Here is a 27,256-nt window from a genome sequence, read left to right as displayed (position 1 = left end):
TTATTTCAATTAGGAAGGCAGTGAAGCTTATGTGATAAAATGAATTTACTTGGTGTGCAGTCCAGCTATACCATTCATTCTCCATTCAAATTAGTCCAGTCTTTACTCTTTGAGCGTCAAGTGCTTCAGTATCATGTTTTGAGTTTCATGAAGATATATACTTATATGTTGGGCCGAAGTTCTTGAAATATTTTTCTTAGTTGTTCATTACTTCTGTAAGTTACACATACCGATATTGTCTGAAGCACAGCCACCAATCCGTCATTACCCAGAGAAAAATACCTTTACTGAGATTTGAAATATTCCGCAAACCAGGCCACTACCAAGAAAACTTCATTCTTAAAAGTTTACACTTAAAAAAATTAAAACAACTCCATTAATTGCACAACTTTATTGTGACAATCTGTAGTGCAGGGCAAGTCACTGGAAATACTTGAGAATTTCAAGCAGCATCAAGATTATGTTTATACAGCATTGGTGCCTCGCCAGTGGTTAAAATTTATTGTCTCGACAGTTCAATATTGTAAATCTGATCTCACAATGAAGCTTTCTCAGCCATTTTAACCATAAAGGTTATTCAAATTAATATTTAAGTAAAATACATTAAATTCAACACTTTAAAATGAAACTATTTCACAATGGATGAGATCTGTATCAAATAAAGTCCTTTCATATTCCATAACTTACATGGTATACTGCATTATATTGTACAAGTACACTATAGGCCATTTTGATTCAAATAATTGTTTGTGAATTAAGGATGAAGTCTAAGAAATATTTTGAGAAGCATACAATATTTTTTAAAACCTTTTGAAATATAATAAATTCTTCGCTACATATAAATGTTAATAGTTGTATCCGTGACTGAATGCAAGTTTTTTTTAATGGCACCAGCTGTTATCAAAAAAGAAGTGATAGAAAAAAATCATTGCTTTAGAAAACGATACATACATAAGGGTTTCCATTGAAAGGTATTATACCTTACAGAATACTAGAGAACTATATGGTAATGTACACTTGCCCATTACTTTCTTTCCTTTCATTGTCTCATGTTGGTCTTTAGAGCCTTCAAGCACCTTAAATTTCCTTCACAAGCTGGCCAGAAACATACACCTTTTTTACATTTCTGTCATCACCTAGGTATATGAATTTTTGAACAAGTTTCATGGTATCGAGGGGCATTAAAATGTCTATGTCAGAAGGTTTTTCTGTCAAGTTGATCACCAAGGCATCAAATTCTTTCCCCACTTCCAAGTTACCAATTTTATCATCCATGTTGAGGGCTGGAATTAAAATATATATTTTGTCTGAATTTGCTTAAACAAATATATTTTTTCTCCACCACAGCAAAACAACAGATATTAATTAAAGGCAGATTGTGGACGAGAAACGTACAAATTTGATTAGTAACTTGAATCATTTACTAATATTCTGGCAATTACCTCTTTTACTTAACACTACACATGGTCAAACTAATAGTATTAAGGTATGCGAAACTTGATATTTCAATATTGTCACAATCATTACTAAAACAATTTTAATAGCCTGTCAGCAAAATTATTCTCAGGATCATCAATAAGAGATCAGTGAGCAGGGCCAATGAATACTAAGGGAAATGATCAGTCAGGGTTCAGGAGAGGCACACATGATGCCTTAGCAGCAATGAAGTCACTAATAAAGGGTAAAAGAGTTCAATCAATATACATTTGTTGGTTTGATAGATTTCAAAAAGGCACTTGAGAGAGTGATTTGGATAGAATTAGTGAATATGGTGCATCAAATACAATGAACTGGAGGGATAGAAGACTTTCCCACACCCCATACATCTCAGACTGATCAGGTGCCAGTGGTGGATCAAGTCTGGACTGGCAGTGTTACAGAAGGGATTTAAGACCAAACTGGTCAAAGTAATGGGGATATAAGAATCAAATTAGGCAAAGAAGCTTCCACAAGGGAAGAAACCCATCATCAGCATGGGCTCATTCTCAATGAAAGGGACTTAGGGGTCCACAGTTTAACTTCCCATCCAATGCACAGTATACTCCAATAGAAATGCTCTGCACATGGCACCCGAGTATTAATCAGCATAGAACTGAAACATCTTTTAAATGAAAATGTGTAATTATTACTGCACACATCATTGTAGTTACATGAGATTCCATTGTTTTGGCCAGTAATGAATCTATTGTTGGGACTGCTAAGACTTTCACTGTCAAGGAAACAGAATTACCCGTGGTTGTGATACCCAAGTCTTCCATCAATAAAATGATAATGGAAATGCCTGTTGCTAGGAGCGTTGCTATGCTCATATCGTTAGTGTGCCCATCAAGGTTGATCCTAAGCAGGACAAGGGGTGAACTAAATTTGAAAGAAGGGTTGAGGGAACTTAGAAAAGTTCCTCATAATTTGTAGTAGGTCGCTAACTAGTGCAATTCAAATAATCAACACCATCAAGTAAGATTAAGGGGCCAACAATAAGTCTGATGCCAAGGAAGACTGCATTCTTTCACCCCCATTTTTGCAATCTGAAAAGTTGGTGTACAGGATTGTAAATTGAATTAGGATAATTTAATAAAAGGCAATCAAAATATCACATGCTGGCATTTGAAAAGCCATTCCAGGCAGGCTTCCAAAAGTGGATCAAAGAAAAACTCCGAGCAGCACTGTATTAAGACAATAGAGAAGTACATATTTTGAAGGGGTCATGGCCAATTCGTTTGCATGTATGTGTGACTTTTGTGAAGGCCCAGGACACCATGAAGTATATGATTTAAGGAATACTGCTTCTGAACATTAGAAACTATTTCAATGAGCAAGAGAGGTTGTTTTGTATGGGGAGGGTAGTCGTGGAATCATGTCTTGATGATACTAACTCTTCAAAAAAGTTGAGTGATTCACTACTTAAACGTGTCACCTATTAGCACACAACTGAAAGGCAGAGCAAGCTAACCCCATACAGATATGCTTAGCGTATCAATAGACAATTGGTTTCATCATTTACCCCTGGCTAACACAAGCTTATCTATCATTCATTTACTTCGCTCCCTACAAGCTGTGCAGTTTCAAGCCATCCACTTTTGTGATGCTAGTAGAATGAAGCAATCACTAAATTGTTTCAGACTTCACTCGGCAGAATTTCTCCATAGTAAGGAGGAAAGAACAGACTGCAGTTTGTGTTTTGCTCCTTACTATGGAGAAATTGAAAAACGAAAGCTCAGCAATCATTTATTCAAGCTTCATATTTGACAGTGAAAGCCCTTTAAGAATTCTCTGAATTCAGGAGAGAATTTGAGATGTATTTGCTTTAGCTGAATCAGTTATTGCAAATGACATATGCGCATGTATATACAAGAAAGAACACGTAGTCAATCAGTTATGATAACAAGGCTATTTCTAAAAGGATATGCACGATTGAAGAAACTGATGCTGGCTAAATCTGAGATTCATTTATTATGAATCAAAATATCTGAGTTTCTAATAATTTGACTGTATCCGCCCAAGAAAAGACATGTCCCTTTTAGTTAACTAACAGGTTCTGTTGTTTGTATATTAGCTCAACACATTTTTATGTACAGCATTGATATTCTATATAGGATAACTTCAATTGCAATTGGCACAGTTACATGAGAGTAATTGAGCTGCATACCTTTGGCTCCACCCAGAGTTGCTAAATAAAAAACTTCTTGAAAATTCAACACACATTCTTCTTCACCCTTCATAAATGAAAGGTTTATTGATGCTGATATAGCTCCTTTCATTACTTCTACAATAGATGGGCTGTAACCTCCCGCTATATCTGCAACATTTATATTTTTCATTAATTAGTATATTCATTAACATTCATTATATATTGTTTCCCTAAATAGCATAACAGGATTTTTGGGAGAAAAATATACTGCTTTTAGAGCGATTAAAAACCAATTCAATAAGTATTTAAATTTATCAGGAAATAGCTCACTAAACAAATAGTTAATCAAATTAATTCAACTTGTAGAACATCTAAGAGTACTTAGTACTCTAAGAGTACTAAGAGTCCACATTATTGGTCATTCTTATTTATTTCCAGCATATCATTGCCTCAACACTGACAAATTGCACCGTGAGTAAATACTTAAGACAGCATGACAAGGTAACTAGTACCACATTTCATCTTATAAGATGTCATTACGTGAATTCTTAAAATTTTCACTATGGTAAATTAGCCCATTTGAATTTAATATAAAATGCTATCATTAATTATGGTAAAAATTGCAAAAATATCATTGAAAATTCACTCAAGGAATCAACACCACTGATACCATGCACCTGACACAGCACAGATGCTAGGGAATTTTGATATACCTAAATTTATATAAATTGAAATAAATACATTTTGATGCCTCAAATAAATAAATACCCGAGATGTACAGACATAATACATATGCACACATTTACCTGTTCCAAGACCAACCTTGACCCCATTATTAAGGAGTTTCCTGACATGACAAATGCCACTTTTCAGGCACACATTCGATGTCGGGCAATGAGAAACAGCCGAAGAGTGCTCAGCAATTGTTTTTATTTCTTCATCTGTTAAATACACACCATGAGCCAAAATGGTCTGCAAGGTTTAAGAAATTAAATAAGGTGGTCAATTAGTTGGGCTATTCTTTGTATCACTAAACTGCATAATTGAGTTATTTCCACAAATATCCTATTTATTTATAGGCAAATAATATGTTAAAAAATTCTAACTGGATGCTACATGCATTTTTGTACTAATACTTTTCATTTAAAATTCATTAAACAAATAGCACAATATTCTGCAAAATTCCTTTTTAAATTAGACTGCAAGTTATATGTGCCAATAAATAGACTATTACACTGGTTAGATAAGAAAGGTGTCTATGAATACTAATGGTCCAGCATTTTTCTTCCTATGATAGATGACAGCAATAAAAAATACAGCCCTTTTTTTAGAAATCACCAAATAGTATTCAATATCACAACCATTTGTAATAAAAATAGGCAAAAAAATTAATAGTATTAAATTAAAATTAATAATAGACAGAAAAATTAATATTCCACAAATGCATTTTTATTCAAGTAGAAGATAGAAAAATTAAAGGCTTAGCTGATTCCATCATGGAATGGGAGTCGATATTTTTTTGTAGTAACCCTGTTTCAGATTTTAATAATGATATCATTTTTGATATGCCATTACACAAGAGTGGGTCAAAATGATTTAGTGCAGACTCCTTAAAATATGTATGGAGTTTATTTTTCTGCAGCAGGGAGACATGAGTGCTACAGGAGGAGAAAAGAAATATTAAATGAAATGAAAATTTGGAGGAATCAAATCTGGAACAAATTTATACCTTGAATAACAAACTACACAAGTACCATTTAAGTACAGAGGAACCTTGCTTAAAGAGCACCTGTCATAACTAATAATTTGCATAACGATTGATGAGGAAAGGAGAACTAGACTGATTGCAAGCCTGATGCTTCACTTTGTGTTTAGCCCTTGTTCTGCCAGCATCTTTTGAGCCAGCCATCTCTCATTTTTCCAAACTTGCATTTAGACATATTATTTGTGATTTTTTTTGCTAAGTTCAATAAAATTTGTTAATAGTTTTAAAAATGTTCCCAATGAACAAGCTGCACATGGACAGCCATTCGAGAATAAAAATGAAACAAAATCATTGATAGGAAAAATGAGGTGCAAGTATGGCTGATCTAGCACGCATATTAAATTGGCTGACATAAAAGATTTGCACTATCCCCAAGAACAAGATTAAGGAGATAGATGCTCCAAAGAGACTTGGTCACAAAAACTCTACGACGTCGAAAGGTTTGCTTCTCATATGGATTAATGAAAAGTAATTGCAATATAAGGAGAATGTCATTTGTGAGAAGGCAAACATGATTTTCTCAGGCCTCATTAAGAAGACGCCAGCAACATCAACACCCAAAGAACAAGTATTATAGGGAAGCCATGTGTGGTTTGAAAAGTTTAAGAGAAGAATTGGCATCCATGGCATTGTGAGGTATATTGAAGCAGTCAACTCTGACACAAAGGCAACAGAAAACTTCATTAGAGACTTCAAGAAGCTTGCACATTCTGAGGTTACCTGCTGCGAAAGGTTTTGATTTTTTTGTGATGGGTCTCTTCTGGGAGAAGATGCCAAAGCGAATTTATATACACTTAACAGCAGAAGAGAATGCATTACCTGGCCACAAGTCAATCAAAGACCATCCTATTCTGTCATTTTGTGCCAATCGAAGCGGTGATTTGAAAATTAAACTCCTCCTCGTTAACCATTCAGAAACCCTAATAGCCTTCAGGAAGTGTGACGTCCAGAAGAGCGAGCCAAAGGGGATGTGGAGATCATGAGAAACTGTTGCATCGTACCACACATTTGAAGCATCACTCCAATAAGGCAGGAACATAATGCATGCTACAACTTTATGCAATGATAACACTGCGTCGCATTTTTACAAAATTTCAAAGCATCGGCAAAAACATATCTCTCTAGACAGCTTTCTAAGAAATAAGAATTAGGAATGTAATATATAAAATGTACTAAATATTTTCATTCTTTTCTGTTTTAATTAATCATATTAGGAGAAAGATACTCTAAAGAGCCTTATACATATACACAACTAATTGCATGCATTCCTGTTGGTTCAGTCCATGATATAAGAAAATATGAAGATGATCCATGATCCCAAACAACGTGCATATAATTTTCTTTGAATAAACCTGTAACATAATTTCTTTATTTCAGCATGAAATACACTATTGCATTATTCATTAATTTATAAGGGAAACATTGTACTACCTAACCAGTGTTGTGCTTTACGAGTGATATTCTGGAACGAATTATGCTCCTAGTGCATGGTTCCACTGTATTCCCACGTTTTTTGCATTTTTAAGCAAGATATGTCTCTCTCTTATCTATATCTACACCTTGCCAATTAATTATCTTATTTTTACTGGGTGGTAAATCAAGCAGCTGCGAGTAAATCATGTCATGAGTCACAAAAGATGGTGAAAATGAACATGCGACCACCAAAACAAGAATGGCCTCTCTCTCTGGGATCTCCTGTGCAATGCCACTTCGACTGTTCCTCTTTCAAAGGTTGCATCCCTCATTTTGTCTGGGACACGCAGGAATATTTCCCAAACAGTTCATCATTACATTATGACGTTGAAAAATCATACATTTTTAAATTAAATACACATTGCTCAGGGTACATTTCACCCAAACATATGAAAGAACTAAAAATTTACATTACTTATTCACTTCTTACATTTGATCTATACATAGGAAACTTACTCAGAATAGAAAATATTCTTTATCAGGAATAAAACTTATACCAATGGTAGAATTCTACCTTGGGGAACGAACATGTTGATCAAGATTATGTAAACATACCTTATTTGTTAACAATCCTGCAGAATCATAGACATCAGTATAGTTTTTACTATTAGGAAATAGTGTTTTAACAAATTCCACTTCATCAATATTTTCTGATACATGTGTCTGAAATGTACAAAATGTGTTTCACGCATGAAAAAGAAAGACTTTGTACCAAAATAGATTTTTAACAGAAATAACTCAAAGAGTGCTCCAAAGAACTAGAATTAAAATTGTAATCTCATACCTGGATATGGACATCATATTTTTTTGCCATTTCACCCAGCTTCTTCATTAATTCCATGTCACAACTAATTGCAAATCGTGGTGTAATAACAGGCTTTATCAGAGCATTCTGCTGAAAATTGATGAATGGTGTCTTAAAAGAAGTTATCTCTTCCAAAAATTAATTAAATGAATCCATTTACTCTATTAAGATCATAATTGTTAATTTTATACATTTTATCTCTAATTTGGGGAAAAGATTTGCCTAAACCTTGTCTTCTGTAGCCGTTGAATTTTGCTATGATTAAACACCATCAATAAATGGCCAGAGTACAATGGCTTTTTCTCATTTTCCTGAAAAAACAACATCACAAAATGCAACCATCTTAACTTTTACATACTATTCCTTATGATGTGTGCTTTTGCATTTTAACACCCCATGCTTCCACCATGCACGCTGGGCATCATTCCTGCAAGTCACTTTAAATGTACTATTTAAGGTGAAATATACATCTAATTACTGATATTTACTTCAGTTATTGTTATTGGTATCCTTGACAGCCTATACAATGGTATTACGATTATGTGTTTCCTTGCATCTCCTAACTAATCAAAACCCAATACCCAGCACTACAAGCCCCATTTTATTTCCCCAAACTTCTATCCTATTCCCACTCCTTCCTCTTTTGCCTGCCATTCTCCCCTCTATCACAGTCTTCAACATTTCATCGTTAACCACAATTCTCCACATCCATTTTTCCTACCTCCTTATGATTTATCCCAGCAATCCCTCCCCACCCGCACCATGCACCTCCTCACTGTTTTCCTTCCTGTACACTTCAGCTCCATTTTTCTCTACAATCGCATTTCAAAATCCTCCAATCTATGCCTATTATATTGCTTCAATGACCATGTTTCCACGCCATACACAACCAAGTAGTTTTGACAAGCTGTTTCTTAACATCCTTACTCAAATTTCCTGTCATCAATTCCCGCCTCCTTGTGAAAGCTTCTCTGCTTAAATCAATTCTTCTCACACACCAACTACTTTGACTATCTTGATTCCCGACTCTCCATCCCCCACTCACACCCAAGCAGTCTGATACACATTAATTAATCCTACCCAATTCTTCTGTCAAACACTACCTCAAAATGTACAAAAGACAAACACGTACTGATTGTATTCTATATTCCTTTTGAATAACGATCTCATTGCTGCAATGGCATCACACATGCCCCTCTCCATTCTAAACCCAAACTGATCATCCCCTAAATAATCATTTGCCCTGCTCTCCATCTTTCTGCTGATGATCCTGAGAACAACTTTAGCTGTATGGGAAATCAAACTTATTGTTCTGTAGTCCTCACATACTGTAGCCTTTATCTTTTTTGGAATAGGAACTAAAACTAATCTGAGAAAATAATCTTGCCAAATATCTTGGCCATCATTAATGTTCACATAAGCTTAAACTTTTTTGTCACTCTTTCCATTTCTCAGAAATCATGTAAATTCTTTTTTTTTAAGGCTTATTTTTGCTTTTTTGTATGGTGGAAGAGGAATGTAATGCATTACATTATTCATTCATTTCTCTTCAATGTAAAGACAACCCCAACACCATGTCATCCCCAGTCTGACTCTGATCTTGAAATGCGCCATTTCATCCCAGCACTGTTCATCCAGAATAGATCATTATTCCCCACCTTTCCACCATGGTCTCTTTATTGATTTTCCAAAGATTGTTCACAGTTATAATTGGAGACTATAATTGTAAACAACATGAATTGTTATTTTATAAGAGAATCTGTTGTGTAACCCATTGAAAAACTTTTGACGGTCAATTTTGAAATACAGGGTTCGTACGGAAAATAAGTGTACTGACTCCTGGGCTGGGCGCGCCGCTCCAGGCGGGCTCTGACGGGCTGCGATTGGAGGGGGGTATGTTGGCAAGCGACGCTGAAAAAGGCAGTCGGCTCTGAGCTGTGGTGTAGTGAGGAGCTCTGTTAACGCGAACCTCCACGCTCGACCCACGTCACGGAACGCGATGCCGAAGTTTTTGGAGCAGCGTTATTCCATCAAATTTGCGGTAAAGCTTGGGAAATCGTCTACCGAAACTGTCGGTATGATTAACCAGGCTTATGGGGAGTCAGCCATGCCCAGAAACATGATCTTTCGGTGGCACAAGATGTTCGTGGAGGGCAGAGAAGAGGTCGACGACGAGTCTTCGAGAGGTTCCCGATGATGCCTTTGCGGGAGCGTTCCAGGAATGGGAACGCCGCTGGAACAAGTGTATCGACTCACAAGGGTCCTATTTTGAGGAATATTAGCTTAAGATATGTAAAAGTGTAATAAATTTTTTTTCCTGAGCTCAGTACACTTATTTTCCAGACGAACCCTGTATATTTCAATTGTCACATGGTGTAGTGGTGCAAATGAAACATAAAATATCTAATTCCTTGAAACATTTTAAGTTATTCCTAAAAGACAACAATGAAATCTCGATTCCACTGCTGTGCTAAAAAATTCATGTGCTTAAGAATTTGCAGCTGCCTAACCTTAGATATCAAACAAGCGCAAAGGCATGTGTGAAATGTGATAATTATTTTTATACTTTACTACGTAAAAATTTAATTTTACTTTTTATTGATGAGTACATGTAATCAAAGTTTCATTGATTTCACTTGTGCATTCATCAGTGGCAGCCATTGCAATTTGAAACATGTACTTTGTTACACAGGCATTAAATTTTACCTTTTGCTTGCTTGAAAAAATCATTCACCAAGGCCTATGCAATGCTACAGGAGGCTTATAAAGAGTCTGCTCTCCTCTAAAGGACAGCATGGAGGTGATTTAAAACGTTTAAAGAGGAGCGAAAACAATTTCAATGAAAGGAGGATCAGTAGCTCTGGTCACTACTCTTATATTAACACCACTGCAGTCATTGTGAGAGAAGATCATCAAATAACATGGAGAGCACCAAGAAAATCATTTGAAACCTCACTGGACACTGTTCACCAGTTGCCAACAGAAAAACTGCACATGAGGGATGCCTGAATGAGGTATAGGGGACAAATATCTTGCAAAAATCAATTTAAAATTTTCCTTATCTTCCAGATAACGGACCCCTTGGTGCCTTTCGTTAAGAGTAGGCTAATGCTGACGCCGGGTTTCTCTCCACCCTTCATCCTTTCCTGTCCATCCCCTATGGTGCAAATGACCTCAGTGTTGGTCACCTTCCCTAAATGCTACTACAAATCAGTGAAACTTGTACCATATACGAGGGTGGTCCCAGAAGTACCAGACCTCAGAAACATCTTCACGACACTGGTTTTACTCGAGTGTGAGCTAACGCGGCACCCATCTTGCACACAGCTTTCTCATGTCCAAAATTTCAGTTATTATGCAATGTACCGCACTTTTTGAAATGCCTACTATGTTTGCTAGCTCGCGCACTTTCAGTCGACGATCATCCAGTATCACTTAGTGGATTTTCTTCACTGTTTCTGGAGTCGTCACCTCATTTGGTGGACCAATGCAATTGACAGCTCGTATGGCCTCGTTTAAACTCTGCTACCCAATATTTAACTGTTGTAAACAAAGGACCAGGTTTATCCAAAGTATAATCCTGTTCAGCTTTCATATTGGTTGGGCTTGAGGCCTTTCAAATAAAAGGATTGTATCGCATGACAATGACCAATTTTCTCCATTTTCACAAATTCACTGAAAACATTTACTATTGATGGCTGCCAAACAAATACTTAGCAAAGTGGCATCTACAAACTTTAAACTAATATTTTATAGATTGCATATTTTCTAAAACAGTGACACTTTTTAAACAACTACTGCCATATTTAGGTCAGGCCGGGTACTTATGCGACCACCCTTGTATGCACAAGGTTTGTCCCCTAAGTAGTAGGACAGTGAATTAAAAAATATTTATTGCCAGAATTGATACATTCACTCTAAAGTCTTCGTAGTAGCACCCATGTCCTCCATAGACTGTTGCCAGTCGGTTTTCCATGCCTCGTATGGCTTTTAAAAGGTGACGCCAGGAATGCTGCTAAGCTCCCTCATCATGGCCTGTACTAACGCTTCCACCATGGTGACGTCCTTTCAGCAGAGATTTAAGGCAGGGAAGAGTCCTCCAAGTGCCCCAGAATTCTGATGGGGCATCGTCAGGGCTGTAGGGTGAATTTGAATCCTCAGTCACATGGTCAAGAAGCTCTTGATAGATCCGTGCGAGAGTTTCCTTTCGCTCATCCAAGAGCATTCCCGGCACCAACTTCACACCAACCTTGCTCGTGCCAATGTTTTCCGTCACAATGTGAATCACTTTTAGGCATGCCAAATTCATCAGAAAACATAGAAAAACTTAATCTATGATTCCTGTCCAACACAGCCTTCACTATTGCAATATTCTTGTCACCTTTTGAGGTCAAAGTGCATCCTGAGTATTTGGCATCTTCAATATTCTCAACCCTCCCGAAATAACTTGTGCCACTCAAAAACACCCGATCTACCCATGGCGTTATCACCATAAGCTGCCTTGAGCATATCATGAGTCTCTTTCCTGATTTTGTCCAGTTCCATGCAAAATCTGATGGCATAATGCTGTTCCACTAACAGGTTCATGATGGACTGTAACAAGGTCACATTATACCAGGCGTATAGGTATGAAACGAAGATTTCAGACAACAGATGGTGAACCAATGCAGTTTGTTATATGAAGATTTGACACTTATTTCATTTTGTTGAGCCACCATTAAGAATTAAACGTGCAGGTGTGATAAATTGAAAAAACGAGTGTTGTGTTGCTGAGTTCAAAATGTTGAAATTTATACCAAACAAAGGGCATTTGTGGACAACATTAATTTTTTGTCTTCATTTGTAGAAAATTGCTGCTGAATCATAACGATTACTTCAAGAAGCTTACGGCGAACATTTTCCATCACAAGATAAGGGTGAACGATGGTTTTGGCAATTCAAAACTGGTGAATTCGATGTTGCAGACAAGGAACATGGAAAACCACTAAAAACGTATGAAGATGTGAAATTGCAAGCTTTGTTGGACAAAGATGATTCACAAATACAAAAACAACTCGCAGAGCAAATGAGCATTAGTCAAAAAGCTGTTTCCAATTGCCTACAAAAGGTGGGAGAAGATTTAGATGACTGGCAGATGGGTGCGACATGAGAAGGTGAAATACTCCAACTGCACATACAAAGGGAAGTTGTTTTTTCATCGTATCATTACTGGGGATGAAAAATGCATTTCTTTTGAGCAACCCAAGCACAAAAAATCATCGGTGGACCCAGGTGCACCATGCACATTGACCACAAGACCAAATTGCTTTGGCAGAAAGATGATGCTCTGTGTTTGGTGGGACCAGAACAGTGTGGTCTATTATGAGCAGTTGAAACCTGGTGAAACAGTTAATACTGAATGCTCCCAACAACAATTGTTCAATTTGAACTGTTCACTGCTTGAAAAAAGACCAGAATACCAAAAGAAGGAACACAAGGTCATTTTTCTTCATGAAAATGCTCCTGCAAAACCAGTTCATGACATGCTGGGCACTCAGCTGGGAAGTTCTACCCCATGAGGCTTACTCACCAGACTTGGCTCCTTCCGATTACCACTTCTTTGCATTGATGGCTCATGCACTGGCTGAGCAGCCCTTTGATTCATACGAAGATGTGAAAAATGTCTTGATGAAGGGTTTGTGGCAAAAAGGAAAGATTTTTACTGGTGTGGTATCCACAAATTGTCCGAAAGATGGGAAAAATGTATAACTAGCAATGGAGCATACTTTGAATAAAGCTTTTTTTATCACTATTCCAAATTTTTTTGGGAATGAAGTCTGCATTTCACCCTTGTACACCTGGCAGATGTTTCACACACTCAGCAAAGGCTGGGAGCCAACTGTCATCGGCCTCCACAGCCTTTCCTGAGACTCCCCTTCATCGAACCCAGCCAGAGAAACCGCTGGCTGTCCGCCTGTCTGCCAAGGAAAAAATAAGTCATACTACTTTTGGGACAGCCTTGTATGCATCACACATTTAGGAAAAAATACAACCTAAAATTAAGCCTTTGCTCAGTTACGAGAATAAAAATATGATCACATTTCATTATACATTGCTCTAATTTTATAACAATCTTCTACTATTGGCCGGCATGCACATTTGGCCAAAGAAACTTTTACCTCAACAACGAGTCCACGAGACTTGTTACAAGAAGCAAAGAGTTAAACATTCAGTATTTCAAACTTGGTACTCAAGACGGAGAAAAATGATTTTCACAAGATGGCAGGGACGTGGTGATTTTAACATTGATTAAATAAAGATGGTTCTCTCAAGTCACAGTTACCAGATGTCTTTCAAGTAAAATAGAAGTCATACTATTAGCGTCATTAAAAGGAAAGCTCCTAAGAATAAGTACAAACATAAAACATGGGCAAACCCAAAAATAGGGATCATGTCAACTAAAGGCAACATATAATAATAAGCCATTAACACAGTAATCAACCCGAAGGTCGGTTTGGTAGGTGATGGTAGAGTTCACTCAGTACTAAGCCCAACGGCGTGCAAGATTCACACATCAAGGTAGGGGGGCCAGTTCCTTTCCCTGTGCCGGTTATGGTTTCCCAGGAAGATCTTGAACTTGAAAAATCACACAGCTTTGGTAGAGCCGAGAGCCCCATAGAGGCTTCCTATGAAGTGAACCCGGGCTCTCTGGTCAGAAGTCCAATGCTCTACCCCCTGGACTACTGCATACCCTACCCAACATATAATATGTATGTACTGACAAATCTGATGGTTCTTTGGTTGAAACCAAAGGTAAATATGCATTTCAGGAGGAATTATGCTATTTATTAAGGAAGCAAAAACATATGCTAAAATGATTATATTATCAACTCTGAAAGCATATTTAAAGCTACATTGACATGACAAAAACTACTCCATCACCTAGTAACTGATATAGTTATGCTGATAGTATTTATCTTGACTGTCACAATCTTAATTCATATAAAGATATCGGAATTCATATAAAGATAACTGCCTATATAATTATTTTGTCTCTGCTACATACGTATTAAGAGTCTCCCATAAAATCACTGAAAGCAATTAGGCAATGATGATCTTAAGAAAAGTAATCAACCCAGCTTCCATGCTCTTGTATCCCATTAATAACGATAAAATATTTCAAGTGTTACAAAAACTTTTGAGTAATTATTCTGCTTGGATTTCTGATACAACTAATGTACTGGTGTTCCTTTAAGCCTCAACATAAGGGCCTCTTTTATTTCTCCTGTATGCTAATTATCAAGGACAATAATACCATTCAACAAACATTAATGGGATGATAACCTCATGCAATGCCAATAAAGTGACAATCAATGAGAGAAAATGCACTTTAATTCAATTCCACTCCTATCAAACTATCTTTTATGTTCTTCATTAAAATGAAGGGAAGGGTCGCTAATTTTAATCTGGCAAAATTCCTGGGTGTCTCCATTGATGAATACCTTTATTGGGAAGCACATAGTGGCTCACAGTGCTGCGAGGTTGCATCTGGTTGCTATTTGCTGAGGAGAATCAAGTGACTTAATAGCAAACAAAAACATAGCACTGCCTATGTATTATGACTATACACGTGGGATGTCCAGAAAGTATTAGGTTTGCAAGCAAAGTGCCCGGGGGAGCCACATGTTTACTGCATCCACGCACACAATAAGGCAGAACCCTTCGAATTGCAGTGCTTGGAAGGCCACTTGTCGATTGTTTACGGTATCAAATCAACATGAACAATACAACTGCAAATTTCACCAAATGTAAAATCCATTTAGTGATTAGGTTTTTACTCGCAATAAACTTCAAAGCTGCTGACATTCATCGGGAAATTTGTGCTGCGCACTAAGTGATGAGTGACAGTGTTGTGTATCAGTGGTGTTGTTGGTTTCAGGGTGAATGGACAAATGCCGATGATGCCCAAAAACTGGTCATCTATCAGTTCATCTGTCACAAGGCTATGCCGACCACTGCAGTCCCCATGGTGGGGACATTTTTAAACTAAATGCATCACTGCCTCACTCTGCCTTCACTTATTATTCCATCTCCATAGACTTCGCCACAAAATTGCCTATAAATTTCAATTGCCTTATGGTTTTTTGCCTGTAAAAACCAAATCATATGTCGCACTTCACAATTACATGGGTTTTCCATTGCAGGGTACATTTTAACAGCTCGTTGTGAGAAAAGGAGAAGAAGCATAGTCTGCTCACACTACCACAGCAGGATGCTCTCCGAGTGTAGGGACATTAAGACACCAAGATGGTGGCTCTAGCCCCACCCACAGCCACGCTTGGCTGAAACGTAAGCTACTTTCTTGACAGCCTTTATATATTCTGGACTGAAATCAGCATTACTCCCTGGGTTTATTCTTCATATGCACGGACTCTTCAAGCTACAGAAGTGGGTAGTGAAAATGATCTTGCAAGCGGAGGAGCAGTTGCAAATTATATTTAAGAACTTAGACATTCTTATTGTCCCAAGTAATAATATATTTTATTCTATCCCATATGTCAGACAAAGCAATGTTGAAATATTGTCCACCAAAGATTTATGTTTCCTATGATAAATCCTATGATGGGATCATAGGATTTTGATGCATAATTTAGAAATTACGTCTGAAACCTAAAATATGCTGGGTCTGCCTTTGTTAATAAATTGCATTAAACATTTAAAAATATCAAAAACTTTTCTGCATTTGAAAAAAGTATGACGACAACAGTTGGTAAACTTTTTAATTTGTGAGTGAATGTTTAAACTGAATGTAAAACTGCTAAGTAATATTATTTTTTTTTAAACATTAATTAAATGCCTGTTTCAGCCCATTTTATACTTGAAAAGCAATTCCCATGAGGAATAAAATATTATTATTAATGAATGAAATTGTATATTTGTATGTAATACAAGATAAATTTGCTGAGTTCCAGCAAAAAAACCAAACCAGAATTTAGTGCCTTCATTACTTTCAACATTGTAAATACATCAGTATTGATACATATTTTCCAGGAATGTTAGTCCATAGATTAAGAATCACCACAGGTAATAATACAGTGGCCTTTTACAGTTCATTCTAAAACCCGGAAGGGAAATTAATTAATAAATCTGGGGCACATATAGCTGTTTCATTAATTCATTACAAGGAAAATAAATAACAGTTCAAGATCTGGACTTGTTGCCTTACAATGAAAAAATTTTTAGACTTTCTTATCCAATAATATTTAGAAAATAGGATGGAATACCAAATTTGCTTCAGCTGTACTTTGTGACGGCTACAAGGCTTCACCCTAAATTCAAAAACCCATATTTTAGAAAATTTTCCATGCAGGAGGACCAAAATTTCATTGACTTGGGCATCAATACAAGGTATGCCCCAAGAATAATTTTTGGATATCCTAGTTTGGTCCGTTTCATGGTTTGGGCCAAGTGACATTGATTGACCTAATGTCATTTAAATAGAGAGATTAAACTAACCTTTAAGGAATGGATGGCATTGATAAAAGCTTCAGTGTCTTTCAATGACTCTTCTAAAGTTTCACCATAAAAATCTGGATGGTTGGCATTCATGTTGACCTTCCCAATTAAGGCTCTCTGACCATGCTTCTTGACCGATTCAGATAAAACAATGGAGCCAATCAAATGGATAGTGGCAAAGTAACAAGCAGTCGTTGTCCCATTTGCAAGGGTTTTTTTCTGGAAAGACAAACACATACATGAGTGAACTGCAATGTCCAACTTTTACAAAAGCGGTTTTCTATTTGTAAGTAAATAAATAAAACAACTACACACTGAGGACATTATAACTGGAATATTGAAAATTTTGGGTGTATAAATACATAATTAGATATAACGCAGCTAAATAAAATGAAACCTACTCCACTACAATTGGAGAAAAAATACGAACTTAAACTGCATGATGAATCTTTTCTTTCATTCAGTTATCGAGAGTTCAGCTTGACATATATGCCATATTTTGGTGACTGTGGTCAAAGATATATTATAGCTTTTATATTCAATCCCTCTCACTTCATTTGATTATATGTGAACCTTAAAGCCCTGGAAGATACAGTTCTAAAAGACGTAGCTGCTAAATAAAGCGGTCTTTTTTCAAGAAATTTAATGGTATCAATCGAAGAAAATAGAATGTCCAACAGGAAGTAGACTGAATATGTTAATTAATCTCTCATGTAATATGGTTGTAATTCATGAACCCTAATGCTAATATGATGACAAGTTGCCTCTGTATTTTGGTACGGAAAGTTCACGACTACTATGGTTCATAAATGCCTTAATTCATATATTATGCTGTCAAATAAAATTTATTTCATACTTACAAGTATATACTTGTTGAAAAAAATATACACTATATAATTCAGTTCATTTGACCCATTTCATTTGAAGTGATATTTTTGAAATTGTAATAAGGGAAACCATTTTCTATGCCTGACATCGGAAAAAATACTTAATTTTGGTGCTTTTAGCTCGCCTCTTATTGGACAGTCATTAATATATGGAATTCATTTTGCTTCCTCTATTTTCTTTTTTAGTTAAATGAAAAACTCAACAAGTGGAATCAGAACTCAAAGCCCAAGGATGATAGCCAAAAGATACAACAGAAAAATCACCAAATGTCTACTTCCTTCCTCAATTACAGCATTATGATTTCTTTAAAGCATTTTGGAATTCATCCACTTGAACTGCATCTCAAGTACTTGAATAAATACAATCTAAAACTAGAACAGTTGAGTATTATCTCTAAAACAAAATCTATATTTTTCTATGCATAAATTCAGTATCTAAAGGGCTTATTTTATTATCCTGCTTCAATGAAGCAAGCACCCATCCTCCTGTTTACTGTATAAAGCAATATCTAAATAATATGCATCCGCTGCCCCTGAAATTTACAAACTAAAATCTAATATTACATTTAATTTTACTGACATATGAGAAATCATTATATAGTTGATTGAGAAAAAACGGGAAAGATACCAGCATATGTCTCTTTTCAAGAGAAAGTTTCATTCAGTACTCCGGCGAATTTGGTTAATATCCCAAGCAAAGCAGTCTTTATAACTTATACTATTCAAATAGGTTCAATAAACATTATTTTAATAAATGCTACAAGAGCTTCTTAATTAATAAATAACCATATACGCATGATGCCAAATGGATCACAGGCTACAAAAATTTAAACAATATAAACAGAAACCAAATATATTTTCTGACCCAGGGTGGAAAACTTATTGGTACATGTAAAAATTGTAACTATCAGAGATAAAAATTAATTCAGACTTTTTAAAGTTAAATCTATGTACATATAAATCAATAAATATGCTACCAACCACAACAGAGTTGTACACCTGTTCAGCAAATTTCTTATCAGAGTACTTTGCTTCAATTGGGAATGTACAATCATCTAGCCATCCCATTAATGATTTCTCATAACCAAGTCCTGCATTAGGATACTGCGGGGCATGTATGTGGGTATCAATAAGTCCTGGCATGAGAAATTCCCTGAAATATAACAATTATGAATTAATCCTTACAATAAACAGTTTGACTGCAGATAATCAAAGTTTGCATTGTGGCGTGGACACTTCACACGGATCCTAAAGTCAGAGTGGAGAAATGAATAAATCGGAAATGATCAATTTACAGAGACCAATAAACTGCAAACATATACTATGCAGTAAATTATGTGTGGCTTCCTTTGATTTATTTTAGCATTCCTGAAATCCATTCTCCCAAGAATTGTAAAAAAAATGCTCATCTTGCAAAACAGCACGGAAGTTGCTAAGGTGTTCTTAGGCACGAATCATAACTTGGAAGGGAGAGAATCGATAGGAAAGGGCAAATAAAACAGGAGACTACACTTAGAAATGAGATTAATGGATTTTAAAATATTGTTCAGTCTCACAACAAGAGATATATTATTTACTGTGGTTGTGATTGACAGTGTACCAGAATTCATGCTTGACATTTCAGGTAATCAACTTAAAACATTCAACCTGGAGTAATTAAGGATTGACAAATTTTATTTACTTGACTGCATTTCTCAGTAGTTATTTATTATATACCAGCATATTCAAAAAGGAAGGATGTTTTCCTATACTTAAATGTTGGGGGGTCAGAATAAAGTTGTACGCATGCAGTAGTGCCATCTACTGAATATATCTAAATCCACTGAATTTGTTCTGGTCAAGTAAACATTTGCCTGTTGGTGAATGCCGATAACAATGTTTGCAAACATCATTGCTCTAACCAGTTACAAAGTGTGCGCCGTTATTTGAATTTTATGAGCAAAAGGATAATCAGCTGCCCTAATGCATCGGGTGTTGCGCCTTGCCAGTGGGCCTACAGAAATGAATGAAGGAGAGGTTAGACAAAGGCATTGAGACTTCACACATGGCCACACAACTGCACATGATGGAGAGCAGAGTGGCAGGTCAACCAGGGTTCAGTCGGATAAAATCGTTCAACAGGTTGACCAAGAACTGCGATCTCATTGAGGATTGACAGTTAGTGCTCTGGACAATATGCCTCTTCTCCTTGGATGCACCACTGTTCACACAGCTGTTATGGAAAAGCTAGACTGTATGCAGGAAATCACAAATTGTGCGCAGGGTGTGTGCTGGAAACGTTGCTGACCAACAGAAAGAGAAAAGAGTGTGCAGTGGACAAGTGTTGTTGGATTGCTACCGACAGTCCAACCTTGCTCCTGTCCACTATTTCCCCTCCTTATACTTAAAACCGTGGCACAGTGGACGGCGAGGAACTCAAGACTGCCATTGTTGTCAACTAGTTCAATACCTAGGCAGTGAAATTCTATGCTGAGGTATTAAAAGAGCAGGGACAGAATTATGTTTAAGAAGTGAACATAATTATGGCAGTAGAAAAACAAATTAGGTTTGAATAAATCTACAACCAACAATAACAATTTTTTCTAACGAATACATTCTTTTGAATAACCAAACAACCCTTAATTTTCCAATATGCCTGGTACTTATGAGTACCAGTAAGTATGTTATGAGGTTTTAAGAACGAAAAAGAAACGTACATTTAAGACTTCTGCTTACCATAATGCATTTAATGTTTTAAGCAATTATCATGCAGGGTTATCTTAATTTTGGAATAAATCTAGTTTACGGTATGAAAATTTTTCCAGACGAAATAATTAGATACAATACGTGAAAGCTCTCGGGAAAATAATCCAGGAGCTTTATAACAGTGTGCATTCACTTCGGGTATTTAAATTTGCTGCAAAATATAGGCAACAAACACTGGGCACACCAGCGGTAAATGCACAATTGAATTCAGTACATTTTCAGTCCCATGGGTCAATTGTAATGTGTTCACCTCTTATTTCCATTTCATTAAACGTGGAATACTTAATCACATTTGGAAGTAATGAATACAAGAAGGCAGTTGGAAAGTATGCCGAATAGAAGAAGGCTTTTTTGCAGTGTAGGATGACAGGATGTACCTTGTTGGGCAAGCCTTCTAAGCCTTGCCCAACCAAGTCTATGCAGAGTATTCAGTGCATGCCCATCCAAGAACCTACCTCAAATGGTAGACTGTCAAGATACCCATTCCAAATGTAGCAGTTTTCAGGGAAGCACATTTTTTCCAGTGATTACATATTGTTAGAACTATTTCACACCCTTAGACCTTTTCAAGTGACCATTACAGTTATTGATACGACAGCCTTGGAATGCACACTAAAACTATTTTTCACACTGTGATGCGTTGTGCACCAACTCTATTTACATCCTCTGCATCTTCAGCAGAGAGGCTGAGGCATAGACACATGCTGTGCACTGAACCATTGGGCTATAATGGACGAGACAGTTTCAGGCTTTATTTTGTGGAAGTTATCCATCACGGAGATAACAAAGAACATTGGCAAAATCCAATTTATGATTTTTCAATGATATGACCTGGGTTTGTAACACCATGATTCCTTCAGGTACACAGTCTAATATAGCATAGCTTATTAAGTAGGGCCTTTTTCGACACAAGTGACTAGCTACTACGAATATTTATCTTATATATTATATATATATATATATATAAGATAAATATATTCTTATAATATAAATAATGTATATATTTAAATTGTAAGAATCTTCATCTTCCTGGCTGGGTGGGACAAGGGTCCAAGGGAGAGCTAATTACATAACAGTCTTACGTTGAGTGCACACATGACACCGCTACTGAAGTGTCCAGTCGAGGATGTCACCAGTATTCACAGTTGGCTGGAAGGAAGCAGCTTCTACGAGAGGTGAATCTTCGGATTTATAATTTATACATGTTGGAATATTTCAGATGCCTAGTTTGGTATTGCATGGCTACTGAGTGCTACATTTCCCTAGTCATGTGCGGAAAACACCACCCTTTGAGGAATTTTTTTGTTTTCATATATTTACATCTACATAATCCCCTGCAAGCCACCACCAGGGCATGTGGTGGTGGGTGTCAGGTCACCACCCGTAAAAGAGAGCAAAATCACATGCAAAATCAACATATTTATTCTAAAATACACCCAAAAAGGCAAATACGTAGTAGTGTTTAGGGGAGGCGACCGACAGTTGAGGTCATTGGCACCATTAGGGATGGACAGGAATGGATGAAGGGTGGAGAGGAACCTGGGGTCGGCATTAGCCTACTCTTTATGAAAGGCGCCAAGGGGTCTGCAGCTTAACGTCCCATCCGACGGACGGCGTACTCACTCAAAGAGCCCCCCACAAAGCACCTCAAGTAGGGATCAAGATACCACTGAAAAATATTCAACACCGCCGGGATTTGAACCCGGGCCTTCTAGGTGGGAAGCCAGTAGGTTATCCCCCACACCACCTTGATCCTCCAAAAGACGAATACATTCATGCAAAAACCTTTTTAACATACATGTATGCAAATACATATACTATCAATTAACAAACACATGCAGCTTAGAATGTAGTAAAAATGTATCCAATAATGTGCAAACTAGAATATGAAAAGTAAGGCTGTGAAATTCCACTCCCACATGAACATGGTCTCGGTCCCCATGGGTGCAGGTAGGGAATGGGACCCAAAGCTGCAGGCAGCAGGGGAGGTCCCCCACAGAGAGAGAGAGAGAGAGACGATGAATGGAAGGAGACACTTGAAAACAAACAAAGTAGAGTAAGCAATACTATAATGAGTACTTCATTCTTTAATAGCTGTCCCATGCGGTAATGGAGGAAAGGTTTTGACAACAAAACACACGCAGTTAGTTAGATGCTGTGGGTGGCAAGTGGAATTTTTGCTACCTCTTGCCCCTCAGTTGCTATCACATGTTGTCTGTGGGAAGGAGTCCTTGAGTCTACTAGTTCTGGCATCTATTTTCAGAATTTTATATAGATGATCTAAGCAATCAATGTATGCTGGGGTGTGAATAATTTGCAAGACTTTGGCGCTAAAACATGCAGATCGGAATTTATTCAGTAAGTTCAACCTAGCATTGAATGGTCTTTCGTCTAATAATTCCTACCCCAACTTCAGAGGCATTTCTGTGATGCTTTTTGTTTTATCAAAAATGTTCTTAACGAATTGGGCGGGCCAGCATTGAACCTTCTTAATTTCCTGAAAGAGGTCTTTTTCAGGCAGATCCCATACACTACATACATATTCTAAATGAGATCTTATGAGAGTATGGTCGCAATGCTACTTGACCTTGGATTACTTCTGCCATTAATATGTCTAATAAAACCCAAATTACACGCAGATGTATGTAGGTGCCCCAAGTCAAGTGTTTAGTGAATGTAACACCTTAGGTATTTTACCCTATCAACTGCTTCTACATCAACTCCAGCTAGTTAGTAAACAAATCCCATTTATCTTTCAAAGAAATTTGCCACTAACATTTATTAAGGTTTAATGACAATCCCCATTTTGAAATACAATCTCGATCCGGTGCTACAATTAAATGATTCTTATCCCCAAATATCTCCCGATAAATCACTGTGTCATCTCTGAAAATCTTAATCTTACTTTTCACTTCCGAGTTCAATCCGCCAACAAAAATCAAGAAAAGCAATGGCCAGGATACACTTCCCTGAGGTACTCCCAAGGTCACTCATATGCCGTCCAAACTAGCGCCGTCAAGGACTATCCTTTGTTCCTGTATAAAGTAGTACTCACCTATAGGCAGTTAAGGCATGAGCAGAAATGAAAAAGTCATCCAAAGAAAGAGTGAGTGGAAAATGTTATGCTAGAAAGCGACTGAGCAGTGTTTTCAATTCTGAGTGTGACATTGAGAATGACATAAATGGCCACTCCAAAATTGATGCAGTGATATACGATGATACTCATGAGTTTGATAATGTGGCAACATAATTTGATTGCATGGCCAAACATCTGGAAAAGACAGGATATATAATTTGCAGTCATGGCCCTCAGGGTGTTAGGGAGCATTCTAACTTTGCTGTCAGTTGCTTCCACCACTAAAGATATTGAATAAACAACTGAAATGTTCTTGAATGATTTGTTAGGGCATATATGAAGGACACAAATTGGTATGAAGAGAAAGTTTTAAAAACCAGAGCCTGTATATTTGACCAGAGCTCAAAAATTGAATTATGGAAGTCAGGCTTGTTGATGGTGATTGGATTGGAGAACCATTGATGCTGATAGGTTGCGTGCACAAAGTGACAATTTTCTAAGTTAGCCAGGGTTTCAACATATAATCTCAAGGGACAGAAAAGGATCCAATTCAGAATTCCTTCAATGTGCACACTGTGAAGAGAAAGATTCAAAGAAGGGGTTTCAAAGAGAAACATTCAAAGAGAAAGTTTCAAAGGTTCCCCAAAACTATACATTTACTAAAATCCATGATTCTTCACTAAAAATAGGACTTTATTTTATCATTTAGGACTTTTTATTCCATGAAGAAACAGATTCGCATTAATGAATCAGCTGATTTTTGAAAAATAGTTTCCTTGAACATGGAACTTCCTTTAAAAGCCATCATAATTTGGAATTAAGTCATACGAGATTTGTCATTCAATCAGTTGATATTTACTGTCATTTTAGGGGAATACTGAAAATACAATGAGGTTTACATTAACTCATCAAACCTGGCACTAATTGAGCATCACTCATTGCCGTAAGCTAACAGAGCCTCCCCTGGAACAAATGGATGGACAGTTACTATAACTATTCTGATTTAGCTAAAGATATAAAAAAACTGGATACAGCAAAGATTGGGTGGGTACACTGAGAATAAGTCAAAAAAATAGTTATACTTTCATATCTTGTATCAGTAGAGTCATTTAGCAAAACAAAAAACAGTAAACATGTTCACCACATTCCATGATGTCACGGTCATCAAAAGGAGAAAGGAATAAAAAATCTTCCACTTGAATTGATTAATAATCTCAAGAGGAGAGTTACTCTAGAGAGAGAGTATCTACATGATCAGCTATTGCAGGCAAATCTTATCTAAAGGGAGCTATCAATATATATATATCTGAGGCAAAGTTTTTTTGCAATTTCTGAATATTACATTGATAAACTCTAAGATCAGATATGGTGAAAATTTAAAGAAAAAATTACAATCTTGAGTTCAGATTCCAATCAGTGTAAAGATTTTTTAAAAATACTCTAAAATTAATCCATGGCCAATAACAACGAAGAACAAATTACAAAAAGGAATTTAAACTTTCATTAAATGTAAATTCTTACTTGAATTCATTCCAAAAACACAATGTTACTCGAATGTTTTATAATTTTAGTTAATTCCATCATGATGAATGTTAAAAACATCATTAGACATTGAGTTAAATGCGTAATCGATAATACTTTTGAAACGACATCATAAAATAAAGTAGATCTCAACATATCAATGAAAACGGTGAAAATTATTACCCATATTTGAGGAAATGGAAATTTTCCTCAGATATTCCATGTTTTAGGGCAACCTGCTTCAAATTAGCCCTTGAATCAATGGCACAAATCTGGAAAAGTAGAATATAGTTATGAGATAGAACATGGATTTAAAATAATCTACTAGACACTAATAGGCGTAGCTAATAAAATGCAATAAACAAAAATAAATTACGTACAAGGCACTAACCTTTCCATTTTTAACGGCTATCAATCCATCATCATTAATGGCAATTTGGCCAAATTCCACACAATGTACAAGGGGTCCTACATATAAAAAACTGCTCGGTTCTTCATATTTCTCCTGGAATCAATTTCAAAACCGTAAAGCATCACAGACCAAGAAAAATATAATATTAAAATGGCATTCCACCTACATAGTCACAAGAAAAAATGTACTTAAAGTGCTTATCAACTGTTAAACTTCATACACATCATTTCAAATAGATTTCCATGCATTTTGAAATGGTTATTGTAAAATAACTAATTCAAACGTCAAGTGATACAAATAAGAGGCACACTGGAACACTATTGACTACAACTATCGCAGCTATACATAACTTTTACCAAACTTAAAAGAAATTCGGCCAAAGTTTCTACTTTTAATACGCAAAAAAGCTTTAATTCCAAAACAGTGGTTAGTAATGCCAACGCTGCGTCCGAAATTACAAAACAAGAAACAATTCAGGCAAACCAAAACTGTTTATTTCACAATAAAATCCTCCCATCGCCGGTAATAATAGTTAAAGAAACGGGCTTGTTAAACAACCGACTGTTACATACCAATTAAGTAGATTACAGTCAGTGTATTAGTATTCATATAAAACATACCCCAATCATCAAAGTCGTATCAGGAGTTATTCAAAAAGTTCCTCCGACAATATCTAGCATTCTGAAGGACTCCAAATAGGTCTCTCAATTTCGATTAAATAACAAAATTACTCACGTTTTGAACCGGTCCGAAGTTACTTGATGAAGCCATCGCAATCAACTGACCAGGATTTGTGTCGTGTATCAAACGAGTCTAAACGGCAAGGACAAGACGACGAGAAAGCCAGTATCTCCATTGCTTTTATTTTATCAATTCGACTGTAAAGGTCACACATTTGAGTAGGTTTTGATATGGCTAGTTTAACGAAACTCAAATAGAAACACACAAGGAACATCGAATTTATCTCCGCCGTGTTGCTATGCATGCTCACTCTACATGGGTATGAGTTGCACTAGATAAATCGTCGTTCAAATAATTTGGCGGTCATATTTTGAAAGTGGATTCGAGGTACACGCCATAAATCAAAGATGAGATTGTATGAAAACTTATTTACCAAAAGTAATGACAACATGATTTATTACGAATGTTTCTTTGGCCGGACTGATACAGAATCGTTCATATATTTGTCCCTACACTTGATTTTCTTCAATTTTCGGATAACTAATACCAATATGTTAAAATGCTATCAAATAAATCCTGTAAAGGAAAAAATATTATGGATATTTATACGTATCACAAGAAACCATCAAAGGAATCACCATGCTTCTTTAAGACGTTATATTGTGGAAAACAATACTCCTCAATGAGGCCACCTTTCGCAAAAAGTGTAGTGTTTCCGCCCCCTCTATTGATTTGTTTTTGATAGATATCATTGAAAGTCGGCTTGAG

General features: G+C 36.5%; 1 protein-coding gene across 2 annotated transcripts; it reads right to left on the bottom strand.

Moving 5' to 3' along the window:
* Positions 1-376: 376 nt before the first annotated feature.
* DhpD (guanine deaminase) lies at positions 377-26,766 on the bottom strand. 2 transcript variants are annotated; one of them, XM_071593277.1, is made up of 10 exons: positions 26,543-26,766; positions 25,787-25,900; positions 25,579-25,667; positions 19,035-19,206; positions 17,167-17,385; positions 7,651-7,761; positions 7,422-7,529; positions 4,435-4,600; positions 3,647-3,796; positions 377-1,283 (listed from the first exon to the last, which is right to left on the bottom strand). In XM_071593277.1, exons 1-10 carry the CDS (start codon positions 26,576-26,578, stop codon positions 1,078-1,080), a joined length of 1,371 nt encoding a protein of 456 aa, XP_071449378.1. In that variant the 5' UTR covers positions 26,579-26,766; the 3' UTR covers positions 377-1,077. The 2 variants fall into 2 exon arrangements, with proteins under 2 accessions (XP_071449378.1, XP_071449379.1); XM_071593278.1 differs by having other exon boundaries at positions 7,651-7,758.
* Positions 26,767-27,256: the final 490 nt, after the last annotated feature.

This window comes from Hetaerina americana, unplaced genomic scaffold (genome assembly GCF_022747635.1).
Source record: "Hetaerina americana unplaced genomic scaffold, ioHetAmer1.1.p SCAF_54, whole genome shotgun sequence".
NCBI lineage: Eukaryota > Metazoa > Arthropoda > Insecta > Odonata > Calopterygidae > Hetaerina > Hetaerina americana.
The sequence above is the reverse complement of the archived record's forward strand: the minus strand, read 5'-3'. Positions and strand labels throughout refer to the sequence as shown.

Excerpts from the sequence above, each read along its gene's own strand:
- DhpD (XM_071593277.1), bottom strand. The coding sequence starts at position 26,578 with ATGGCTTCATCAAGTAACTTCGGACCGGTTCAAAAC. Across the intron at positions 19,207-25,578 it reads TTCCATTTCCTCAAATATGG|GGAATTTCTCATGCCAGGAC; the intron begins GTAATAATTTTC and ends GTTATATTTCAG. Across the intron at positions 7,530-7,650 it reads AATATGATGTCCATATCCAG|ACACATGTATCAGAAAATAT; the intron begins GTATGAGATTAC and ends TGTACATTTCAG.